Source organism: Doryrhamphus excisus, linkage group LG7 (assembly GCF_037039965.1).
Source record: "Doryrhamphus excisus strain RoL-2023G ecotype Guam linkage group LG7, RoL_Dexc_Guam_v1.1, whole genome shotgun sequence".
NCBI lineage: Eukaryota > Metazoa > Chordata > Actinopteri > Syngnathiformes > Syngnathidae > Doryrhamphus > Doryrhamphus excisus.
The window spans coordinates 1,447,508-1,467,686 of NC_136363.1; the positions used below are offsets into that span (position 1 = coordinate 1,447,508).

The 20,179-nt window shown below is 39.9% G+C and overlaps 2 protein-coding genes across 2 annotated transcripts; one reads left to right on the top strand and one right to left on the bottom strand.

Moving 5' to 3' along the window:
- Positions 1–1,222: 1,222 nt before the first annotated feature.
- crtap (cartilage associated protein) lies at positions 1,223–5,199 on the bottom strand. Its single transcript, XM_058047121.2, has 7 exons — positions 4,526–5,199; positions 3,950–4,099; positions 3,712–3,883; positions 2,284–2,412; positions 2,066–2,211; positions 1,914–1,997; positions 1,223–1,479 (listed from the first exon to the last, which is right to left on the bottom strand). Exons 1-7 carry the CDS (start codon positions 4,991–4,993, stop codon positions 1,441–1,443), a joined length of 1,188 nt encoding a protein of 395 aa, XP_057903104.2. The 5' UTR covers positions 4,994–5,199; the 3' UTR covers positions 1,223–1,440.
- A 1,005-nt stretch (positions 5,200–6,204) lies between these two features.
- On the top strand, positions 6,205–18,191 carry fkbp9 (FKBP prolyl isomerase 9). The gene is made up of 10 exons (XM_058047100.2): positions 6,205–6,545; positions 9,140–9,285; positions 10,648–10,837; positions 12,150–12,295; positions 13,201–13,390; positions 15,245–15,390; positions 15,473–15,662; positions 15,742–15,887; positions 16,994–17,157; positions 17,980–18,191. The coding sequence occupies exons 1-10, from the start codon at positions 6,343–6,345 to the stop codon at positions 18,157–18,159; spliced, it is 1,701 nt and encodes a 566-aa protein (XP_057903083.2). The 5' UTR covers positions 6,205–6,342; the 3' UTR covers positions 18,160–18,191.
- Positions 18,192–20,179: the final 1,988 nt, after the last annotated feature.

Sequence of the window (20,179 nt, forward strand, 5' to 3'; positions counted from 1 at the left end):
GCGTTACTGTAACAGGAAGTGGAAGAAGCCATGCTCCGTGCTTACATAAGCTGCTGTCAAATACTCTACACCGATTGGCTCATTTATTCAGTAGAGTCGGCGTATGGGTGTCAAGTCCACTTCTGGACTCCCGCAGCCGGGTGTGAAACGACCTGTTCCGGGGTTCCGATTAGGCGGAACCCGAAGGATGAAAGGAGGAAATATGACCCAACATTTGATCACATCTGCTGTGTGTTGCTATTGGTTGGATGAAGCGTGTACAGTTCTGTGTTGTGTAGGCCTAAATAAACTCCTAAACATGCAAGTCTGGCTTATTCATGCATCTCCAGGAAATTAAGTCAAATCCCTGTTCGAGTCCACGGCTTTCATAGACATGCGCCTTTATCATAAACCTGCATTTTATAATCATTCTGTGGGAATTTTAAGAAAAAAACATGATAGATGGCTGCACGGTGGGCAAGTGGTTAACGCGTAGACTTCACAGCAAGGAGACCCTGAGTTCAATCCCACCCAGTTTGCATGTTCTCACTGTGTACGGTTTCCTCGCCCATTCCAAAAACATGCTAGCCACTCTAAATTGTCCATAGGTATGAATGTGAGTGTGAATGGTTGTTTGTCTATATGTGCCCTGTGATTGGTTGGACCCTGCATCTCGCCCCCAAGACACCTGGGATAGGCTCCAGCCCCCCCCTCCCCCGCGACCCTTGTGAGGATAAGCGTTAGAAAATGAATGAATGAACATAAAAGATGCCCCATTGAGACGATTCACCAGATCTGCACCAGAATTTGATGCAATCTAACTTGGCCCCCGCCCCACCCCTACACAAACTTCCATAGCTGTCATTTAAAGATGTTTTTGCTTCATCCCGCTGACTAAAAAACAAACGGCTATAATGTTATTACAATCTTCCTCTCGGTTGTGACGTTGTGGTACAGTACGAGTCGACGAGTGGTCCATAAGACTCGCTTTTTGTCATAGACGTTGTCTGCTTCTTGTTTCCAAATTAACGCCAGCAGGGATGAAAAGGCAAAACAAAGAGGTGGCGGCAACACACACACACACACACACAGGGAATTTTCCCCCCAGTGGACATTTTAACGTCTTTGTGCGACAAACTGCACAGACGCTCAATGTTCAAACATGATTCCTCAAGTGTGTGTCTTCTCTGGCCATCAGCCGCCATCCACCGCCGCCATCCACCGCCGCCATCCAGCCGCTCCTTTTATTTCGTTGAGCTCATGACTTTATTGTAAAAAAACAATTCACAGCTGACACATTATTTCATTGAACAGAGTACAAATATTCATTTTTTCCGTCACCTGCACCTTATTATTTTTTTTGAACCATCAAAAAAAAAAAAAAAAAAAGGACGGAAAATATTGTTTGGTATTTTAAAATTCAATAAATACAAGCTGGTGTGTGTTTCAGTGTTTGTCTTCTTAATCCAGAAACTCATCTATAAACTCCACCACTTCACCCTGCGGACAACAAATATGAGACAATCAATTATTATTTTAGCATAGATATGTTAGTTAAATGTTGTTAGATATTGTCAGTTTCATCACTTAAAGAAATCTTTTATTTTTTACATTTAGTATAGTAATTTATTATCACAGGAAAGTCAATTTATATTATGAACGTTTTTACGCAAGTTGGATTTTTTTGCTTATTTTTCGATTAACTGTTTGGATTAAATTAATTGGATTTAAGTAAATTAAATGACTACACTGTTGTTTCATGATACAAATTGAGCTATACTATGCTGCCCCCTGGCGGACAGTTAGGATACTGCAGCCAAATGAATGAATGAGTGGTTTCTTTCTCAAAAGTTACTTGTAAAAATTAGCGATGAATTTATTATTTCTAAGAGTGCTTATGTTCTCATGATTAAAGCCAAAAGAACTGGACTGACCTCGTCGTCGCTGGCCAGGTGCCGTCTGGAGAACTCCAGCATCTCCAGCTGCATGGTGGTCTGGTTGTAGTAGCGCACGGCCTCCTGTAGAACACATGAGAACATAAGAGCAGTTGCGCATTAGCATGTGATGTTTTCAAAATGTTCCTTACTGATCTCGGGAGGAAGTCCTCATCCGTCAGCCCCCACTGGTCCTTATGGAACTTGTAATACGCCAGGTTGTTCTTCATCACCTCGTCCGAGGGGTCAAAGAGCATGTAGCTGGCCGCGCACGGCACCGCGTTCTTCAGGTCCTTCACTGCAAAACGTTAGACTTGATCACAACCTGAGCAGATGTTAAATAGCAGGAAGAAGAAAATGTGCTCCTCACGCTTGTAGTAGGCAAACTGGAGGTAGTGGTACATGGTGGCCACAAACTTCTCCACCACGAAGCCGCCCACCACGGGCGTCAGGTCGCTCTCGCACGTCACCTTCCTCTCCAGGACCTCTGTGTAGTGGTCTGCAAGGGGAGGGGCCGGGAGTTAAAAATAGTATCTGCAAAAGTATTGGGACATCACTCCACTCCACATTTGGGGATGGACGGCAAGAGAAGTTCATCAAAATGGCCACCAGTTCCAGACAGTTGAAGCCATCTTCACCACTTGGACCAGGGGTCAGCAAGCTGCGGCTCCAGAGCCGCATGTGGATCTTCAGCCTCCTTGTTGTGGCTCCCTTTGCAATGCTGAAATATTTTTTTAACACCCGAGTGGGGAAAATGCACGTCTTTGTATTGAGTTTTAAAAAATCCAACTTTGTGTGAGACCATGAAGGCATCCTGGATAAAAGTAATTTAAAGAGCTATTTGATATTAGATATTATTTTAAAAACAGCGGAATGGGAACTTGGTTTTGCCAGAGTAAACAAAAAATTAATTTTCTTATCTGAACTACTTTGATACCCCAAAATTCCCTCCAAATTAGACGGACCAAAACTGTGGGAGACTCATAATTTCTTCAGGCAATTTTATAAAGATCTTGTTTTAAATATATTTTAAGAAAAATGTGAATTATTATTTTTTTTTCTAATATTTGTAAAATTACCACTTTTCCCCCAACTTCATTTTCTAAGAATTACAACTTTGTTTTAATTTGCTTCATTCTCACAGTATTGTGACTTTTAAAAAAATAACATATTTATTATTTTAATATTTCATTCCAATTCTACTAAAATTACATTTTACAGTTTATTCTCGCAAAATCGCATTTTTTTCCCACTTGATATCATAAAATGTATATATATTTTTTTATTTTCTTTTTTCACTTGATGTCATATAATTTATATACATATATTATATATATATATATTTTAATATATATACTTGTGAATTTGTAAATTTTCTTCTCATAATTATGATTATATTTTTTTCCGACAACCTCATTTTCCTAAAATTTTAATTTTATTTGTTTCAAATAAAAAAATATTTCAAAATATTACTACTTGAAATATTAGCATTTTCACTTAATTTTTGTAAAATTACTGCTGATTTTATATTTTTTTAAGTGGGGGGGTTATTTAAGTGTTATGTTTAGAATGTGCTGTGGGCCAATAAAGCTGCAGGCCACAAATGGCCCCCAGGTCGCACTTTGGATACCGCTGCACTACATGGCCAAAAGTATTGGGACGCCAACAGGCCTGAATGGTGAAGATGGTTGCATAAGGAGGCCATCTTTGACTACATTCTCCAACCAGCAAGTATTGGGACCGGGGGGTCGGGGTTGGGGGGTGGCTGATGTTGGACCCGTGTGTGAACTTTACCAACCCGCTATGGAGGCGTAGAAGTCCTTAAAGTCCTTAACGTCCCTCGGGCCCTCCGAGGCGGCCAGACACTCGTCGTAGACCTTGAAGAAGTCCCGCAGCGCCAGCTCCATGTCGGACACCGACGTGCGGAAGTTGTCGCCATTGTACGCCCGCACCGCGCGCACGAACAGCATCTAAGAATAACGCACACATCCGGATTATTACAAATAATCCGTATTTGCACGCTTGGCAGGAAATACCTCGTAGGATTTGGTCTCCAGATCTTTGAGGTGCTCCTCGGCCCCCGGAAGGCTCTTGTAGTAGGCCATGTTCTTCTGCATCATCTCGTCGTCTGGGTGCTTGAGGAGGAAGGTGTGGGCGGCCGACACCGCCTTGGCTAGCTTGTCGGACTGACGACAAACACAAAAAAATGACGTGTGGCGCCCCCTATTGGTTGCTTAAAGTTTTAGCTACTTATGCATAATTAGTCGCTATGGGAGTAAGATGTTTTGCTAGATGGCGGCCATGTTTTTCAACCAATCGTGCTCAGATTTCACACACATGTGATCGCCGGTCCCGTAAAGGTGTGTACCAAATTTTGTGGAAATTCATCAAAACACAATAAAGTTACAGCGGGTTTTGTGTAGAGCTGTGCGAGAAAATTCAAGTCAATGCAACATGTGGTTTATGAAGAGCGCCACCGTGTGGTGTATCGGTCAGTACAGGACTGCATCCGTGGCACGAATGTGACGTCATGACGTCGGCACACAACAACAGGTAATTTCAAAACTGGATATAGGATACTTTGACAACCGCGCATGCGCACCCCCACTCACCTTAAAGTAGGCATACTGCAGGTACCGGTAGGGCTCCCTCCTCTCGAACTCCTCCAGGGTCTCCCTGCTGGGCAGGGCCTGTCTGAAGGCGGGCAGGCCCTGCTTGCACCGCTTCAGGCACTGGGCCCGCTGGAGGACGTTCCCGAAGGCTCTGAGCTCCGGGAAGTCCGCGAACTTGTCCTCGTCGTGGCGGCGCACGGAGCTGCAGTTGAGGTTGCAGAAGGCCTCGCTGTCCCGCAGCAGCCGGTAGAGACGCAGGGACACCTCCATGTACTCCACCGAGTCCCCCCACTTCTCCCCGGTGTACTGGTCCAGCGCGTACTTGTAGGCCGATTCCAGCGGCATGAGTTCGTGTCTGGGGAAGCTCCGGAAGCTGTACTTCTCGTACTGGCACAGAACCGAACCCAGGAAGAAGAGGACCAGGGCCGAGGCCCGGACGAGCCGAGGTGGAAGGGTAGAGGGTTCCATGTTGTTGTTGGAGGACTTGCGTCCGGACCAAGATTCTCCGGGGTTATGGGGTGGATCGATCCAAATATCGATCACATCGATACCATGATTTTTATGGTATCAATATATTGATATCGTTACATTGAAAAGCAATATTTTTTTTGCTTAAAAAACGTATATTGCATTATTTACGTTATTTTGCTGAATTAATTGTATGTAATTTAATGTAATCATCTGAGTCTTTTTGTTGATATTTCTGTTGCATTACATTGTTCACAATCAAGATTGTTTATTTGTTAGCCTTTTAATTTTTTTTTTTTAGTTTTTAATTTTAATTCAAACCGATAAATAGTTCTACTGCAGTTCTACTACTTGTAGTTCAACTGAACTACGGTTCTACGTCCTTGGTATCGAATCGATACCACAATAAGCAGTATAGTCCATAGGGGTGCTGGAGCTCCTCCCACACTGAAATCACTGCTTCGTAGTTATTTAAACTTCCACAGTCCGATACTACAACACAACAAGACACAAATCAAGTCATTTAAGTGGAATAAGTTGTTCGAAAACTGAATAAAAGGCAGCAAGTTAGCTCTTGGTGGCTAATTCGCACCCCCCCCCCTCCACGGCGAGATGTTTGCCCCGCCCACTGCCACGTAGAGACATTCCTGCCCATACAACCCCTCCTCCACACTCCCCCCCATCAAAAATCTCCAAAGTAATACCCAAACTTCACTTTAGTGACGCTAAATATTGGACTATTATGCCGTCAAAACGTGTAAATATTACACAAGTTTAGCTTTGACATGTGCACGCGAGCGAGGCTAAACCCGGAAGTCAGTAGGGGGTGTGTGTGCGACGTGGAGACCCCTACCACGTTGACACTTCGCCGAGGCTCTACTGCGCATGAGCAAAAACGTGGTAACCCAACTAAAAAAAACACTCCATTGAAGCCTGTTGGACGTGTCAAGTCCACGTGATGCGAATATAACATAACACCGGAAACTGTACTTTTTGTTTCACAATAAGAGATATGTAATATCGCTTTAGTTTATCTTTGTTTGTGTTTGTCACTCACGATTAGTTTATTAATGATGACTTATCATTAGTAAACTAATTCTTATCATTTATTACGCACATTAAGGCGTGTTAAATAGAACGATGAGTTCTTTTGTATTCGTCGCTCAACCGGATGTGGTGTTAATCCATGCAGCTTTACAGGATGTCTTTCAAGAACTCGGACCGGGAAGGCAGGACGTCGGTCCGACTTAGCGTAGACTTTGAGGAAACCACCCGGGACACACACACACACACACTCCGCCACCATAGTAACTTTGTACCCCTCCTCAAAGTCTACCCCCGGTCTAAAAATGCTGCGGGGGGTGCACAGGGTGGCGTGTCTGTCGGTTCTGGTGGCCTTAGCCGCCTGCAGCGCTCCCCTTGTTCCGTTAGACGACATCCTGATCGAGAAGACGTTCGAGCCCGAGCAGTGCGTCCGCGCCGTCAAGGTGGGCGACTATGTCCGGTACCACTACAACGGCATGTTCCCGGACGGCAAGAAGTTCGACTCCAGGTAAGACCTCCGCGAGGGTTCTGGTTGGAGGGCGCTGAGAGCCACGCAGGCACACTGAGCTGCGGGGACACTCGAGCTGAATCGGTTTCAGATTTGGGTCCACTTTGGTCCGTTTTAACAGTCTAAATGCATCAAAATGAACCAAATCAGTTTGTTAAAGTCGTTGAGACCAAGTGGCTCAGGTTCACTTGGCTTTGTTGGAATCGTAGGATCCGAGGCCCGTTCAGACCAGAAGGAGAACTGGCTCCTCTTTAAAGCTGACGTGCAATGTGAACACTGAATCAAATTGAATCCGCTTTCTGTTGAGTAATTTTTCCACATCCAATCCTTTTGGTACTAAAATGAATCAAAAAGGGATTCATCCTTCTCGCGCTCAAATTGGAACTTCATTTCAAAGTGGTTCCAGGTGTCCCGCTGGACCACTTTGGCTCTGGGTTGGACGCCACAGTTCATGAAAGGGCAAAGTAAACCCGAACAGCTTTGTGTTCACATTGCACACCAAATGTTGACCTTTTAGTCCACTTTGAAATGACTTAGTTCAGAACGTCTAATCAGTCCTAAAGTGGACCAGAGTAAGACGGGAACCAGCAGAAAAAGGTTTGACTTCCTCTCACGGTTCCTGTAAGTGGCACCAGAAAGTCAAGTGAACCGGAACCACTTTGTGTTCACATTGTTCAAGTTAAACACACCAAATGTTGACCCTTTATTTCACTTAGAAGGGAATGAGTTCAAAATGTCAAGACTGTTTCCACAAAAGTGGACTGGACTAGCTTGGGAACAAGAGGAAACGGTGACCCCAAGGGGGCCCCAAGGTTCATGTAGCGTGGCGCCAGAAACCTGAATCACATTTGTTCACCATTTGTAAACCATTTAGAGTCAATGCGAACACTGAATCAAATTGAATCCACTTTCTGTTGAGTGTTTTTACATATATAATCTTTGGTATTGGCCCAAAATTGAACTTAATCCTTGTGTTCACATTGTGACTTCATTTCCAGTTCCAGTTCTCCCTCTGTACCACTCTGTACCACAAAAGCCAAGTAAACCCGAACCGCTTTGTGTTCACATCGCTCATGTGAAGCACACACCAAATGTTGACCTTTTAGTCCACTTTGAAAGGATTCAGTTCAGAACATCTAAACAGTCTTAAAGTGGACCAGAGTAAGACATGAACCAGCAGAAAAAGGGGGCCCCAAGGTTCGTGTAGAGTGGCACCAGAAACCTGAATCACATTTGTTCACCATTTGGAAACCATTTAGAGTCAATGTGAACACTGAATCAAATCAAATCCACTTTCTGTTGAGTGTTTTCACACATACAATCATTGGTATTGGAACCAAAATTGAACCAACAGTGAAAGGGACTCAATCCTTCTCGCATTCACATTGTGACTTCCAGTTCCAGTTCTCCCTCCGCACCACTTCTGGTGGGGTGGCACTCTACAGTTCTTAAAAAAGCCAAGTAAACCAGAACCGCGTTATGTTCACATCGCTCCAAATGTTGACATTTCAGTCCACTTTGAAAGGATTGCGTTCACACTGTTTAACAGTTACACAAATGTGTCCAAAAGTGGACTGGAGTAGCTTGGGAACAAGAGGAAAAGGTGACAGGGGGCCCCAAGGTTCACGTAGAGTGGCACCAGAAACCTGAATCACATTTGTTCACCATTTGTAATCCCTTTAGAGTCAATGTGAACACTGAATCAAATTGAATCCACATTCAATCCTTGGTATTGGCCCAAAATTGAATCAACAGTGAAAGGGACTCAATCCTTCTGGCATTCACATTGTGACTTCCAGTTCCAGTTCTCCCTCCGTACCACTTTGGGTGCGTTCTTAAAAAAGCCAAGTAAACCTGAACCGCTTTGTGTTCACATCACTCCAAATGACAACAACATTTCAGTCCCACTTTCAGTCCACTTTGTAAGGATTGAGTTTGCATTGTTTAACAGTTTCACAAATGGGCCCAAAAAGTGGACCGGAGTCACTCAGGAAGCAAATGAAAAAGATCTGACTGAAACGGTTCTTGTAAACCGCATTGTGTTCACATTGCACCGACGGGGTGAACCACTTGGGAACAGGTGTGACTTCAGGTGTGATTTGAGGTGTGATTGGAACCGCTTTGTGTTCACATCGCTCCAAATGTCAACAACATTTCAGTCCCACTTTCAGTCCACTTTGTAAGGATTGTGTTCACATTGTTTAACAGTTTCACAAATGGGCCCAAAAAGTGGACCGGAGTCACTCAGGAAGCAAATGAAAAAGATCCGACTGAAACGGTTCTTGTAAACCGCATTGTGTTCACATTGCACCGACGGGGTGAACCACTTGGGAACAGGTGTGACTTCAGGTGTGATTTGAGGTGTGATTGGAACCGCTTTGTGTTCACATCGCTCCAAATGTCAACAACATTTCAGTCCACTTTGTAAGGATTGAGTTCGCATTGTTTAACAGTTTCGCAAATGTGCCCAAAAAGTGGACCGGAGTCACTCAGGAAGCAAATGAAAAAGATCTGACTGAAACGGTTCTTGAACCACTTGGGAACAGGTGTGATTCCAGGTGTGATTGAGAGGGATGTAAATGATTGTGTTCCAGCTACGACCGAGGGAGCAGCTACAACGTGTTTGTGGGAAAAGGGCAGCTGATCCAAGGCATGGACAAAGCTCTGGTGGGAATGTGCGTCAACGAGAGGAGGCTGGTGAAGATCCCGCCACACCTGGCCTACGGGAAGCAAGGATACGGTGCGTAGCCTTCGTGGCGGTTGCGGACACGGCGTGTAGGGGTTCCAGTCTTGGGACTAAATGTGGTTTTGCGGCTTGATTGATGTCATTTGGGGGGGGGGGTCCAAAGGTTGGTCCAAAAATCCATTCAAATAGTTGAAGTTTCTTATTAAAGGGGACCTATTGTCCTATTGTGCTCATTTTTGGACCCTTTGTATTGAATTGTGGACTCCTATAGAGCAGCTACACACAATAACCCAGCTTTCTAGATCTTCCAGAATCTGCCCCTATTCCAGCTGGATTTCCAAAACGCTCTGTGGCCACGCCCACTCAGCTTCTACAGCTAACAGCTTGTATCTGGGCACGCCCTTATCAGGAAGGCACACCCTCTGAAAGCATACAAAAGAAAGAGTACATTGTAAGTATATTTATAGTCAGAAAAGGGGAAAAACATCATAGGTCCCCTTGAAATAATATTTGTCAAATTTCTTCTCATAATAAAATAACTATTATTATATATTTAAAGATTGTATTTTAATTTTTAAAATAATTTTATATATTTTTAAAATATTTTTAAAAATCTTTTAAAAATAAATATATTATCAATACATATTTCTTTAATATTTGAACTCTGCACTGCTAAAATAGAGTTTATTCTTGTTAAAATTGCAATTTTTGTTAGAATATGACTTTTTTCTGTTTTTTTTGCCATTATTCTCGTAAATCATTTTAGTGGCAGAAAGTTGAAATTCATGAAATATTTTTTTATGAAATACTTTTAAAAAAAAATATAAAAATAAAAAATAAATAAAAAATATATTAAAAAAATATATATATATATGCGTATATTTCCTCATATGATTCTGACATTATTGTCATTCATGAAATACTTTTTTATGAAATACTTAAAAAAAATAAAAAAATAAAAAATATATTTAAAAAATAAATAAATATATATATATATGTGTATATTTCCACATATGATTCTGACATTATTGTCATAAAGGGTGCCCTATCAATCAGCCATCGATCAATATCGGCCGATATCAGTGAAAAAGCCTGTTATTGATATCAGCTGATACTTTAAATCGCTTCGGATTATCGGTATCAGGATCAGGTATCAGGATCGGCAGCATCAAACCCTGACGGGAACATCCCTACTTTCCTTTTTCCTCTGGATATCTATTTATTCTTGTCAAAATACAACTTCTATTTCTAGAAAGCGTCATGGCTCGATGAAAAAAAAAAACAAGCTTGGCCCACAAACGGTCCCCCAGCCGCACTTTGGACACCCCTTTCTCCTCAAAGAAAAGTGCTTAGCTTGGGTTGATCACGTTCAGGGTTCTAACCGACCCGCTGGCGTCCCCGCTCTTGGCCTTTCAGGCGACATCATCCCGGCGGACGCCATCCTCCACTTTGACGTCCTCCTGCTGGACGTGTGGAACCCCGAGGACGGCGTGAAGGTGGACACCTACCACACCCCCGCCTCCTGCTCCAGGAAGGTGGAGGTGTCCGACTACGTACGCTACCACTACAACGGGACGCTGCTGGACGGAACGCTCTTTGACTCCAGGTAGAGCTTACACACGTCCATGTTTGTTTTATGGGTGATACAGTATAATACAGTTTTATTAAAGGGCCCTGAATGCACCTTTTTCCCTCCTTTTATGTTGCGCTTTTTTGTTACAGTTATTTCAACTTTTTTTCTTGTTCTCCTAATGTTTTTCATATTATTATCATATTCAACTTTTACTTTACTTTTATTTCACTTTTACATTTCCTCAAATCTCAACTTTATTTTTGATTTTATTTTTAAAATTTTGTTATTATTTTTTTTCTATATTCTTACATCTCTTTATTCTCCTGAAATGAGTGCATATTTTTCCCCGCATTTTGCCTGTTATTTTTTTTACTTTTTTTTTATTTTTTACAATTGTACAAATATTTAAATGTCGTAATTTAATTGTAAAAATATTTAAATATAATTAAATATTTCTTCTTGTAAATGTTCTCCCTTAAAATTATGTTATTATTATTATTAGTATCATAATAATGTGATTTTATTATTGTAATCTTATAACTTTACCAACAACTGAAGTTTTTTTAAGTTTAATGTTTTTCATAAAATTATTGTATTATTATTATTATTATTATTATTATTATTATTATTTTTTTTTTTTTTTATTAATATTTAATACATAATTTTTTTGCATTTTTTCCTTTCATCATTTTATTTAAATTTTTTGTCCTTATCGTCATAAAATGACTGCTTGTTTTTTAATTTTTTGCTTTAAGAAATAGTTTTTGTAAATATTTGTAAATGTATGTATTTGTAAATATTAAGTTTCTTCTCTTTTTTTCTGTTAATATTGTGTTATTATTATTATTATTATCATCATAATAATGTGATTTTATTATTGTAATCTTATAACTTTACCAACAACTGAAGTTTTTTAAAGTTTAATGTTTTTCATCAAATTATTTTATTATTTTTATTCTTATTTATATTAATATTTAATATGTAATTTTTTTGCATTTTTTCCTCTCACCATTTTATTTTAATATTTTGTCCTTATTGTCATAAAATGACTGCTTGGTTTTACATTTTTTGCTTTAACAAATAGTTTTTGTAAATATTTGTAAATATTTGTATTTGAAAATATTAAGTTCCTTCTCTTTTTTCTCTTAATATTATGTGTACATTTTCATAGTATTTTGACTTGACTATTGTAATATTAGAAGTTTAATTTCCAAGATTCTGACTGAAATGAAAACATTTTGGAGACACTTTATCATTGTGCTGAATGAGATAATGTCCCTAAACTTTTGACGGGCGACAACACAACACAATCCATACGGTGAATGGTCTCCGCTTTGTGTTCCAGCCACACCCGCATGCGGACGTACGACACCTACGTGGGCATCGGATGGCTCATCGCCGGCATGGATCAGGGCCTGCTGGGCATGTGCGTGGGCGAGAGGCGCATCGTCACCATGCCTCCGTCCCTCGGATACGGCGAAAACGGAGACGGTGAGCGGCCCGCCGAACGCGACAAGCCTTGCGCCTGATTGCTTCGATGCGCCCCCTGGTGGATGGCGACGACATCGGCGGAAGTGCTTTGATGTTCCGGTGATCATGTGGCGTCCGTCGTTGCTTTGGCGCTGAAAGCGATTCGATTATATTATTATTTTTATGATTATTATTATTATAGAATAATTCTATAATGTATAAGACAATTTAATTTTATTTTATTTTATGTTTTTATGTTATTCTATTTTATTCTATTTTATTCTATTTTATTTTATTTTATTCTATTTTATTCTATTTAATTTAATTTAATTTAATTTAATTTTATTTAATTTTATTTAATTTTATTTAATTTTATTTAATTTATTTAATTAAATTACATTTATTAAATTAAAATTTAAAAAAATACAAAAAAATACAAAAAAATACAAAAAAATACAAAAAAATACAAAAAAATACAAAAAAATACAAAAAAATACAAAAAAAATAAAAAAAATTAAAAAAAATTAAAAAAAAATAAAAAATGTAAAAATAAAATAAAAAATAAATATCAAATAATAAATGGACTAATGAATAAAAATAAAGCTATAATATAATACTAATAAAAATGTAGGATTCTTTACAGCAATATATTACATACAGATAAAGAGTAATATTAGCAAATATTTCAATGTCATTGTTACATTTACATTTTTTGACATTTTTACAACTTATAATAATATAATAATATATTACTAATTACAGCAATAGTATTTTTGAGACCCCCCCCAAAAAACCCCACCTTTGGATTCAGAAACGTCCAAAATGAAATTAAAATGAATTAAAATATCGTTATATGTAACGTTGATTCCAAGTGTTCCAGACTATCAATAAACACACCAAACCAAAGAGCGGATGTGTTTTTCCAGGCAGCGACATTCCCGGCCAGGCGTCTCTGGTGTTCGACGTGGTCCTGCTGGACCTCCACAACCCCCGAGACGGCATCGCCGTGACCAACCAGCGGGTCCCCGACTCATGCGGTCGCAAGACGGTGGAAGGAGACTTTGTGCGCTACCACTACAACGGTAGCCTCCTGGACGGAACCTTTTTCGACTCCAGGTCAGTGAGGGCACGTGAGGGGTGTTGCCTTGAAAAGCTTCCGTGCGTCATTCCGCTCGTCGGCCGCAAGGTGGCAGCACTCGTATGGGTCTTCAATTCGGCCTTCTGGGATCTGGATGAGGACGCGCTTGGGGGAGAAGGCAAAAAAAAAAAACACTTTCAATTTCTATTCATTTGATTTTTTTAAAGACTAATTAGAGACTAATTTGACTAATTGGTAATTGCATCATAAGTAAGTGCTACCTAATGATGAGAAACACCACAGTTGGTGGAGTTCATGTGTGGGTGTGAAACACAAGCTTTCAAGGTCGTCTGGGAAGGAATGTGTGTGGGGGGGGGGCTGCAGGGGGTGCAGCTGTAAAGATACGGGAGGGAGACGGCAACAATAAGACCGCAATAAGATGTGGTCTTATGGATGGTGGGACTGGGTGAGAAGAAGACTGGACCAGCAACAAAGTCCTCAGTATCAGCATTTTCATTACCAGCATGACCTTGAAATGTCTGTTTAATATATAAATATTATTATTATATTCTTAATATTATACTTTTTAATTTATTTTTTTTAATTTTTCCATGGCCAAAAAACATTAAATTTAAATATAATTATATAATTTAAATGTAATGTTTTTAATATAAATATACAATTTAAATTTGATGTTTTTTGGCCATGGAAATAGAATTAAATTTAAATATATAATTTTATAAATATATAATTTAAATATAAATATGATGAGACTAACAAAACAACAAATGAAGGGGAAAAATGACATTATTGTAAGATAATACAACAATATTAATAGAAATGAATGACAAGAATATCTAGAGGAAGAAAGTAGGAATCATTGAAAAATGTAAAAAATAAACTGCAGCAGAAATGGAAAAATCATCTGTAATTTTACAAAAATAAAGTTGGAATATCGCAAGAAAAATATATATTTGTAACATTATGAGGAAAAATAATGTCTTTTTTAGTAACATAGCTGTGAAATAGCATTTTTCAAAGCCGTAATATGAGAAAAATTGGAATCATAAGTTCCAATAAGGTGATATAATATCGTGAAGAAAAATTACATTTTGGTATCCTACAGTTGGATTATTAAAGGAAGATGTTTTTATCATAAGAAACAGAACCACTTTTAGAAAATGAGTTATCTTAGCAATGTGGTCAAAATATGATGGGAATAAAGTCATAATTCTGGGAGTAAAAAGGACAAGATGAAAGTTTTAAATATTTGTAAAATATATAATATAAATATATAATAAAAAAACTCAGCAGAAATAGAAAATAGCTGTCATTTATAAAAAATAAAGTTTAAAAAAAAGTAGCACTTTTAGTTGGAATATGAGCGAGGAGAGGGCCTCCATGTTTGGGCTTCTGACCTCGGAAAGCCGTAGAGGATGGATGGATGGAATTTGGAAAATGACTAAAGTGACAGTAAACGTGGAAAAAAATAAGAAATAAGAACAAGGTCAAAATCTAAAGAGAAAAAAGTTGTCATTTTGTAGTTGTAATATTATGTCATTTTAATAGCATACAGTTGACATATTAAAGAAAAATCATTCATTCATTTTCTACCACTTCATTTTCTATCGCCGGGTATGCTGGAGCCTATCCCAGCTGTCTTGGGGCGAGAGGCAGGGTACACCCTGGACTGGTGGCCAGCCAATCACAGGGCACATATAGACAAACAACCATTCACACTCACATTCGTACCTATGGACAATTTGGAGTGGCTAATTAACCTAGCATGTTTTTGGAATGTGGGAGGAAACCGGAGTACCCGGAGAAAACCCACGCATGCACGGGAGAACATGTATGTATAGTATTTTATTTTGAAACAATTTTTTTTGCAGCTATTCTCGTAACCGTACATATGACACCTACGTGGGGCGGGGCTACGTGATCGCCGGCATGGACGAAGGACTGATTGGCGTGTGCACGGGGGAGCGGCGCACCATCACCATCCCTCCTCATCTCGCCTACGGAGAAGAGGGCACAGGTACGCGTGACCAAAAATTTGGAATAAGTGGAAAGCGGAAGACGTGAGGTCGCCTACAGCCGCTTTTCTCACTTCTTTCCAGGTTCCAAGATCCCCGGCTCGGCCGTGCTGGTGTTCGACGTGCACATCATCGACTTCCACAACCCGGCGGACACGACGGATGTGACGGTCACGCTCAAGCCGGACGTGTGCGAGAAGACGAGCAAGAAGGGCGACTTCGTCAAGTACCACTACAACGCCTCGCTGATGGACGGCAGCGCCCTGGACTCCACGTCAGCCGCATTCTTTTATCCTGGCGCCGACGCCGCTTGGCTTCATCGCTCATGGGATTCGTTGTTTCCTCTCTTTCAGCTACAACTACGAAAAGACGTACAACATTGTCCTGGGAGCCAACCAGGTGGTCCCCGGCATGGAGGAGGGGCTCATTGGAATGTGCGTGGGCGAGCGGAGGCACCTGGTCATCCCTCCTCACCTCGGCTACGGCGAGGGAGGCGTCAGTAAGTGCGGCGCCCCACAACGGCTCATGACCTTCACACGCCACATCGCCCGATGCGGTGAACACAATCCGACACAACCGAAAAGTAGACATAAACGTCATGGAATCGGGAAAAATACAACATGGATTATTTTTAGTTTGTATTATTTATTATTATAGATTCATTTTATTATGTCTTTAATATATTTAATTTCCTAATTTTTTGATACATTTTTTTTAATGTTTAGAATTTTAGGTATTTTTTTATTTTGTATTATTATTATATATTTATTTTATTATGTATTTAATATATTTTGATTTTATTCAATTTCCAAATTTTTTTATACATATTTTTTTAATGTATAGATTTTTAGGTATTTTTTTATTTTGTATTATTTATTATTATATATTTATTTTGTTATGTATTTAATATATTTTGATTTTATTTAATTTCCTAATTTTTTCATACATATTTTTTTATGTTTAGATTTTTAGGTATTTTTTTATTTTGTATTATTTATTATTATATATTTATTTTATTATGTATTTTATATATTTTGATTTTATTTAATCTCCTAATTTTTTTATACATTTTTTTTTTGTGCTTAGATTTTTGTAAGAATTTTTTGAAATTCGCCGTCAATGGGAAGGTTTTTCGTCGTTTTACGGGGAGCTAAAGAGGGCCAAAATGTTCATTTTTAAAATGTCTTTATCTATCGATTTATTATTACTCTATTAATATCAAATTATTTTATATTTTTAAAATTTTGTATATTATATAATTAATAATTTTTTTCAATTTTGTAATGTATCTGTTTTTTTATATTTTTGTTTGTATTTTTTTTATTGTTGGTGTTTTGGTTTCCGGCGAGTTAAAGAGGTATATTTGATAATATTTATTTTTTACATTATTATTATTATTGATTCATATTTTAACAATGTTATATTTTATTATTTTCTATATGGTTATATATATTTGCATATGCAAATGACAGTAAGGCAGCAATGGGAAGGTTTCTGTTATGTTTCCGGGGAGCTAAAGACCGACCTTATGGCGACTGCTCCTCTGGTCTCTGAGCTGTCCATCAAACCCGACCAATCAGCAGCAGATTGTTTGTTTGCGTGCAGCCGGTGAGGTGCCGGGCAGCGCCGTGCTGGTGTTTGACGTGGAGCTGGTGGACATGGAGGAGGGACTTCCTGAAGGCTACATGTTCATCTGGAACCAGGACGTGTCGGCGGACCTCTTCACCGAGATGGACAAGGACAAGAACGAGCAGGTGGAACCTTCTGAGGTACGGAGACCCTCCCAACACTTTATCAACCCTCACATGTGTAACGTCAGGAATATTTTTCTTCATAAATCATAAATCATGCTGCCAAGTGCGAGACTCCATCCTTTATTAGTCTTTTAATTATGCATATTTTTACCTAAATGAAACAAAACAAATGCTTAAATGGAGTAACACTGAAACAAAAGGAAGGTTGATTGGTCACTAGGTGGCAGTAACGTTACATTCAGACAATTGCCACCGCAGGAAGCACTGTACAGAAACAGGAAGTAAAAACAGACCGACAAAAAAAGTCCATGTTATGTCTTATTTATGTCTTAAATGTATTATTGTCTCTTATCACTTCTACTATACTAGCTACTAAAGTGTAAGAATGACTATAGGGGTGTTATTTCGTGTCAAGAGGGCTCTAATAATGTTCAAAGCATATTTAGAAGATGGTAAACGCGTTCTCGACGCTCCCAAAATATGGCTACCTTTACACACACAAGGGAGCAGATTCAGAGGAAGAAGATCGCCAATTAGCATACGCGTGCTAACTTATCCTTGCTACGTGTAGCAGCCGCTGGCGGAACGTACCAGGTCGTCATATCGATGACTTTCACGCTTCACAACCGGGTCGCAACAATTTAAAACGCATGCAGAGCTACAAAGGGATAAGACGCAGGATGTCGCCTACAGCCACAGCGGTTAATGGCAAAGTTTTTTTTTATTTACGACCTCAATTGAGACCCCGGAGCTTTTTAGCTCCTGTCGACCACGCCCCTCTGCGAGCCGGTAAAGAATGGGTGACTTAGTTGTCGTTTTTTTTTTTGTCTTGGCTAGTTCACAGACTACATCATGCGGCAGGTGAGCGAGGGCAAAGGTCGCCTGGCCCCCGGCTTCGACCCCTACCGCATCATCGACAACATGTTCAACAACCAGGACCGCAACGGCGACGGCCAGATCACGGCGGCAGAGTTCCGGCTCAAAGCGGACGAAGCCGCCGCCCACGACGAGCTATGACGGGGCTTTGGACCCAGGGTCTTCGTCTAAAGGGTAGGGGGTTGGGGGGCGGGATATTCAGAGTAAGGGTTGTACTTTTTTTTTTTTTTTTTTTTTTTACCAATAGACATTTTTTTGCTCTACTACTTTAAAGACTGACAGGATGCTCAAATGAGCCAAATGAGTCTGGACATTTTACTATGTTTTTTTAAATTTTATGTGTACAAACGTCGCTCCTTCTCCAGTACACGCTACCTAGTACCTGCATCTCCTAAAGACAGTACAGGTGAGGTAACCCACTGCTTTCCCTGTTGCTATCCTGAATTCTCCTTCACGGTCCACACTTTCCTGCTTTCCACTAAGATAGAATGATGCATTCAATGTGGCTGGGTTTTTTCTGCGTACAGAAAAACAACACATTGAGCTCTATTTTTGTAGACCAGACGCACCTGTTCCGCGTCTACGGGGTGTGGCCACTGCACTTTGCAATTTTCGTGAGCGGCGCGGCACGGCGCACCCGCGCCCCCTGTACCTCCCACCGGCGCAAGTGGCAAAGAAGGACGAGAGAAGGCGTGACAGGGTTTAACACAGTTGAGTGTTATCTTAACCAATCAAATAAACGCCTTTAAATGCGCAGGGCGCACTGGACTGCGCAACAGAGGCGCACCACAATGCGCGTAATGCGCCACGGACGACACTTCATCTGTTAGTGACATTAAACACAGGAAATGAACAGTAAAAAATATATCTTACTAATATAACTTTATATTATATTGTTTTTAGTTGTTAATTATTAGTAATGGCTAACTTTATCTGTGATTGGATGTTTGGGATGGAGTCGTGGGGGGTGCGCCACAAAAATAGAGCTCAATGTCGCCAACAAACGCACTCTAATGTTACCTTTCCTTGTCTCCACTTGGCTAAAACGCTGCTTGGTTTTTGGAGTTTCCTGCAAAACAAAACTTATCAGGTTTTTTCATGATTATTTTTGTTCTTTCATTTTTTTTTTTTTTTGTTCTTTAAAATGTCCGAATATCTTGTCTTTCATTTATGTGGTATGGAAGTGCGTTGTGGATTCACGCATCAACACGATGATTCATTGAAGGATGATTCCGTGGAGGAAAGGGTGACTGCTTTTTTTTTACAATTTTGTTGCATTTTCTGACCATTCCATCATGTCGGTGTCATATTTAAAGTTGCCTTCATATTTCTTCAGAGCAAGAAGGTCAAGCGAGTGCTTGCTCACATGGTTTGTTTACACAGCAAGTAGGATTTTTACCCTTTTAAGCAGCGGCCTGTCTGCCCTGAGTAGGAGCGTGTGTTCCACCCCCCTACAGTCCTCCAGTGGTATGTCCCGGAAAGCCCAAGAATATTCAAAAAGTATTACAGAGTCCCAAAAATCTTCACTCTAATCCCCCCCATGTGTGTTTTATGGTGTGGGGCAGCTAGTCTTGAGTGTTTGTGGGACTATGCACACGGCGGTGGGGGGCGTGGGGGCTTACACAGACTATGCAGTGGAAAAAAAAATTGGAATAAAAGGCGGGAAAAGACCGGCTTGTCTTTCATTTTGCAAAATCTCACAAGCAACCGTCAACAAGCCGTGGTTGCTCAAGTTGTAAATAAAGTTTTCATTCTTAAAGTACCGTATTTTCCGGACTATAAGTCGCACTTTTTTTTTTTTCATAGGTTGGCCGTTCCTGCGACTTATACTCCAGAGCGACTTATAAATGAAAAAGTTTATGTTACGTAAACACTGGACACCTTTTCTGTTCATGTTTATACAAAGAGAGAACAATTGGGAAAAAAGAAAAAAATTGCAAAAATTAAGCTAATGTTTGGTAAAAAGAGAAAAATTAGAAATAGAGAGATGTTTGGTCAAAGGAGAAAAACCAGGGAAACATTTCAAAATTCAAAAAAAACAACAGAACATAGTGTAGATACATGTGACATTTAAATACTTCATGTTGTAATTCCAAATTACACAAGTTGTTGAAATCCTCCGCTTAAGGATTCTAAGTGGGTTTCGAATCGAGGATACGGG

Bases quoted from the DNA above. Each gene is read 5' to 3' on its own strand.
- fkbp9 (XM_058047100.2), top strand. From the start codon at position 6,343: ATGCTGCGGGGGGTGCACAGGGTGGCGTGTCTGTCGGTTCTGGTGGCC. The intron at 12,296-13,200 runs GTGAGCGGCCCG...GTGTTTTTCCAG, and splicing joins ATACGGCGAAAACGGAGACG to GCAGCGACATTCCCGGCCAG. The intron at 17,158-17,979 runs GTACGGAGACCC...TGTCTTGGCTAG, and splicing joins AGCAGGTGGAACCTTCTGAG to TTCACAGACTACATCATGCG.
- crtap (XM_058047121.2), bottom strand. From the start codon at position 4,993: ATGGAACCCTCTACCCTTCCACCTCGGCTCGTCCGGGCCTCGGCCCTG. The intron at 3,884-3,949 runs GTATTTCCTGCC...CGTTATTCTTAG, and splicing joins TGGAGACCAAATCCTACGAG to ATGCTGTTCGTGCGCGCGGT. The intron at 1,998-2,065 runs GTAAGGAACATT...TGTGTTCTACAG, and splicing joins AGGACTTCCTCCCGAGATCA to GAGGCCGTGCGCTACTACAA.